This window comes from Penaeus chinensis, chromosome 31 (genome assembly GCF_019202785.1).
Source record: "Penaeus chinensis breed Huanghai No. 1 chromosome 31, ASM1920278v2, whole genome shotgun sequence".
NCBI classification, from domain to species: domain Eukaryota; kingdom Metazoa; phylum Arthropoda; class Malacostraca; order Decapoda; family Penaeidae; genus Penaeus; species Penaeus chinensis.
The window spans coordinates 33,105,906-33,110,896 of record NC_061849.1 but is presented as its reverse complement, the minus strand read 5'-3'; the positions used below and the strand labels follow the sequence as shown (position 1 = coordinate 33,110,896).

General features: G+C 33.0%; 1 protein-coding gene across 1 annotated transcript in view; it reads right to left on the bottom strand.

The window, feature by feature from the left end:
- Nucleotides 1-1,371: 1,371 nt before the first annotated feature.
- The window catches only part of LOC125042197 (ras-related protein Rab-4B-like), a 13,946-nt gene continuing 10,326 nt past the window's right edge, over nt 1,372-4,991 (bottom strand). Inside the window, exons 4-6 of the mRNA XM_047637686.1 lie at nt 4,791-4,991; nt 4,411-4,506; nt 1,372-2,484 (exon numbers count right to left, since the gene is read on the bottom strand). The exon at nt 4,791-4,991 is cut by the window's right edge and continues 17 nt beyond it. Coding sequence (XP_047493642.1) covers nt 2,354-2,484; nt 4,411-4,506; nt 4,791-4,991 — 428 coding nt within the window. The 3' untranslated portion in view covers nt 1,372-2,353. The remainder of the gene's footprint in view (nt 2,485-4,410; nt 4,507-4,790) is intronic.

The window sequence follows — 4,991 nt, the reverse complement described above, 5'->3', positions numbered from 1 at the left end:
CATCGTATATTTGGAACTGAACTTATAAATATTAATCATTATTTCATTCTGTGTGCAAAAACATTGTTGAACAATATGTCTAACACTAGCAAAAGCCACTTTCACATGAGCTGATTAATAGCTGAAAAATCATTCAGGGGCCTTCTCTGGCGATGCACATTTCAAGCATAATTATATAAAATTTCATTGCCTGTTAAATGAGACACTAATCAACGTCCATCTCTTTTTGCTTCATAATTCATACATAACATAGCCTTCTCTATTAAGAAACTCACAAATCATATCACAGCAGGTCAAATCCTAGTGCAAAACTTAAGATTACATTATTCATCTGGTTTATAAATTCTTGAATTTGCTAAAGTCATTACCTGGGCATCCCTCACTTAACCCACATCTGTGTTTTCTCTGGAGTCATTGTAATAAAACTTAAATCTACCTCATATGTGTTCTGAACCATATAAATAAAATAAAAGAATCTTTCTATATTTGCATAAATATGGATATACTCAAACATTACATACTTTACCTATTATACCTATTACATAGAATGCAACAAAATATGCTTGTCGATGGTGTCATTTATTCTTTTGCTGTTTCTTTCAAAGACAGACACATAAACAAGAAACACAAAGTCCTGAAACAACATACCAAATGCAAAATTAAATATATAAATAACTGAAAACATTCACAACCATCAACCCAAAGTATAACAAAATAATGAGAGAGCATTATTTATGATAAAGTGGCCACATATATATCTTGCGTATATATCACTGCAACATAATATGAAACACAAGCTAGTGTGATGGATAGGCATACAGTTATAGATTGCTATGCATTATCAAAATTCCATTATAATGTGGCATACAAGGTACAAAGAACTTAGTATTCCAAAAATGCATAAATTCTATCAAATATGCATTCACTGAAGCAAGTACCTATGAACTACCAGACCTACATGAATCTTTCATAGCAATGCTTAAAGCCATCAACATAACACATAATTTTCAAGTACTGTGTTGAACTTTTTTGCTGAACATTTAATCAGGTTTCATTTATGTTAAAACACTTGATCCAAGAGACATACATGCTTCCAAATAATACTTCATATCCAAGTCTCACAACTATACATAACCAAATATTAGGAATAAAAAAATATGAGATGTGGAGCCATCTTTGGTAACGAGAGTGAGAACAAGAGGGAGACTGTGTGGAGAAAAAGAAGGTATGAGAGGGAGTGGGTGGGGGGAAGAGGAAGAGGGAGAGGGGGAGAGAGAGAGAGAGGGAGAGGGAGAGAGAGAGAGAGAGAGAGAGAGAGAGAGAGAGAGAGAGAGAGAGAGAGAGAGAGAGAGAGAGAGAGAGAGAGAGAGAGAGAGAGAGAGAGAGAGAGAGAGAAAGCCTTCCAGAGGTGATGATCATAATATTTTCAATATAATTTTTTTCTGGTTTTATTGTGAAATCTTGAGATAGTAATTACTGTGAATATTGAACTGAATGATGCTGATATGGATATTAATAAATAATGCCAAAGAAACTAAATTGTACATTTTGTACAAACAAAAACAAACAAACAAGCAAACAAACAAACAAAAAGATAGCAAATCCGAGTTTGTCTGAGAGAAGTTGCCACATGCCAAAGCAAAAATTACAGCTTTCTCAACACCATTCTTAAAAACAAAAATAGATTATTGCTGGGAAGTAAAATCTAATATCTATTGACTATATATACACAAAATATTTCATGCTTACACGGGAAAATGACTGAAAAGGTAAAATACACAATATGAAAAAAATATCTTTGTAAACAAGAAGCAATAAAAAGTTTTCGTGAATTAAGGCAAATACATTCAATCTTCTTTCTAGATATTTATAGCTGAATGATGAAAATAATAAAGGAAAAGACAGATCAAAAAGAACATTTTTAAAATATTGCATTTCAAAGGGGAAAAACAATGCACAGCAAATTTATCCCTGATTAGAAATTGGCCCCAATTATTACTAAGATAAAAGCCAATGAAAATATCCCCTTGCATTCACTTACACAATACATAAACAATGCAAATGAAAAAATAAAACTAAGTATTGATACCATGTACTCTTTCAGGTTTACATCATAAATAATTTTAGTGTTGATTACAAGACATTTCTCCACTGCTTGTGATCCACCACAAAAATAATGCTCTCTGTCACATAATATTCAGAATAAAACATACTGCTAATGCTTTCATATCTGACTGTAGTGTAGCACATTGCCCTCTGAAGATCTCCACAATCAAACTGGTCAAATTTAAACAATCTTTGCCATAACAAACTCTCATAGGGTCCAAACATACATATACCTACTCATCAGCCTTCAAATCCTACATGAGGAACTCATGCACTCGGCTCCAGCTTTCGAGCGCTGACTATTTGCACGGTTAAGGCGGCGAAGAGTGGCATCCCCATACTGAATCCCAGAGCCAATCCTTTCTGGGTCCAGCTCTCCTGTAAGAATATCAGGCATTAAACACTGCTGTGTACAATCATGCCTATGCCACACCATTCAGCCCATTGCCCTTTCCTGGCAGCATACTATGGATTGGGTCAGCCTTAGATGGCTGGTTTTTAAGTATAGTAACTATACTGTCAAAGGAGTAAGTGTTTTCTTTTATATAAAGAAAATAATGATTTGGGTTAATCTTAAAGTAAATGCGGAGATACACACTGGCTGATAAGAAAAGCAATAATATACATACACATTTTATTTTATTTTATCTAAAATGCAAGTTTGAAAAATCAGATGCTCTTGTTATGGAGATTGGAGAGTCATCTATGGTGAAATAACAGGCTGCCTACATCAACTCTAAATCAAATCTAAATTGTTTAATTTGTGCTTAATTTGGCACAGCAAAAATACTGGCATATATTAATCAGCAAGTTAACTCATACATACATGCCATGCCCACTGTTGGTTTAGGTGATTAAATGTCTTTACTTACACATGGCTCCACAAATGCTTAATCACCAGCGTCAATTACCAGTACCACCTATCTTACGTGTATATCCTCTTCTTTGATTTTCATATGGCTATTAGTAATGCTAGTAACATTATGGTTACTATAATGTTTATAATAATAATTACAGCACCAGCATTAATGGCATTAGTAAAAGAGAAAGAGAGAAAGAAAGAAAGAAAGAAAGAAAGAAAGAAAGAAAGAAAGAAAAGAAAGAAAAAGAAAAAAGAAAACAAAGGACGAAAAGAAAGAAAAAAGAAAAAAGAAAGAAAAAATGGAAGAAATAAATAAATAAATAAAGAAAGAAATAAAGAAAGAAAGAAAAGAAAAAAAGAAAAGAAAGAAAAAGAAAAAAGATAACAGAGGAAGAAAAGAAAGAAAAAAGAAACAAAAAATGGAAGAAATAAATAAATAAAGAAAGAAAGAAATAAAGAAAGAAAGAAAAGAAAAAAGAAAAGAAAGAAAAAGAAAAAAGAAAACAAAGGAAGAAAAGAAAGAAAAAAGAAAAAAAAACAAAAAATGGAAGAAAGAAAGAAAGAAAGAAAGAAAGAAAAAAAAAAACAAAAAAACTCAGGGAAAGGGGAAATCTGGTGCAGTTCTAATCTTACCAATTGACTTGTTGGTGGCTGAGGACATGTGGAGCCATCTTTGTTTAAATATATTTCACAACAAAACTACAGTGAAGATTACACTTCCTTAGCAGTACCCGATGTCACCACCGATGGCATGTATATATGTGCCATGCTTACTGTAAGTTTAATATTTTAATTATCTTTAAATATTAACATGATGGCTCTACAAGTACTAAGTCACCAATGAGCCAATTACTCCCTATCTCATCTGTTTACCTTTTTCCTTGATTTTCAGAAATATTTTCTGGTATTTTATATTGCTGCTAGGCATGTCAACATTATTATAATAATAATAATGTCTTTAATAACAATAAAAACATCGACAGTGATAGCATCAGTAATAAAACAAAAATTTCCCAAAGAAATGTGAAGTCAGATGAGGTCAGAAGGTCTACTAATTGATCATCTGTGGCTAAGCATTTGTGGAGCCATCTATGTGCAGGGACATTTCACAAAACAATACTATAATGAACACTACATGTTCCTATGGGATTCAATAGTGGTCTTTAATAATGCCTGAATTAGTCTACAATTAAGAATGATTGATATAAAATGATTTATCCCCTCTCCCATGCTCTACAGAGTGATCACAACCCTGCTGTTTAGCAGAGAGGGATGGAAATACAGATAACTTATATATATGAAACTTTTATACTGAATGAAAATGATATTCTTAAGGAAATCCTTAATTTTGGGTTGATACTGTTGAATGGCAGCTAAAACAGACATGCATACTGTAGATCCTTTAAAAGCAAATATTACAGATAAAATAGCAGCTTACTGACCTGTCTCAATCTTGGCTAAAATGCTCTTAGCACACTTAAGGAATGCTTCCTCTACATTTTCTCCTGTCAGTGCACTGGCTTCCATGAACATCAATTCTGTGGGTATTAGAAAAAAAAAAGGTTATTTAAACACAAAATTTAATGCTGATGCTGGATAGATTTTAAATTGTTTATAAATCACTCTACATAATAATCATAACAATCTAATAAAATTAGTTTTTTTTTTTCCTCGCTTACGGGTAAATATTACTGACCTAAATACATATAGCCTATGCATTTACAGTTCAACATTTAATGCAGTAGTTAATAGTTTACAAATTCACATTTAGATATACAGTCTTAGAAAATTTCCATATAAATATCTCAGACATATAACTTACCATTCTCCTGTGCAAACCTTGATGCTTCCATGAAGGTCACTTGTCGCTCTTCTTCCAAATCCTTCTTGTTTCCCACACACAGAATCATGATGTTAGGAGAGGCCAGTGTGCGGGCATCTCCCAGCCAGTTTCCAAGGGCATTGTAGCTATCTCGAGAAGTCAGATCGTACACCAATAAGGCCCCTGCAGCGCCCCGGTAAT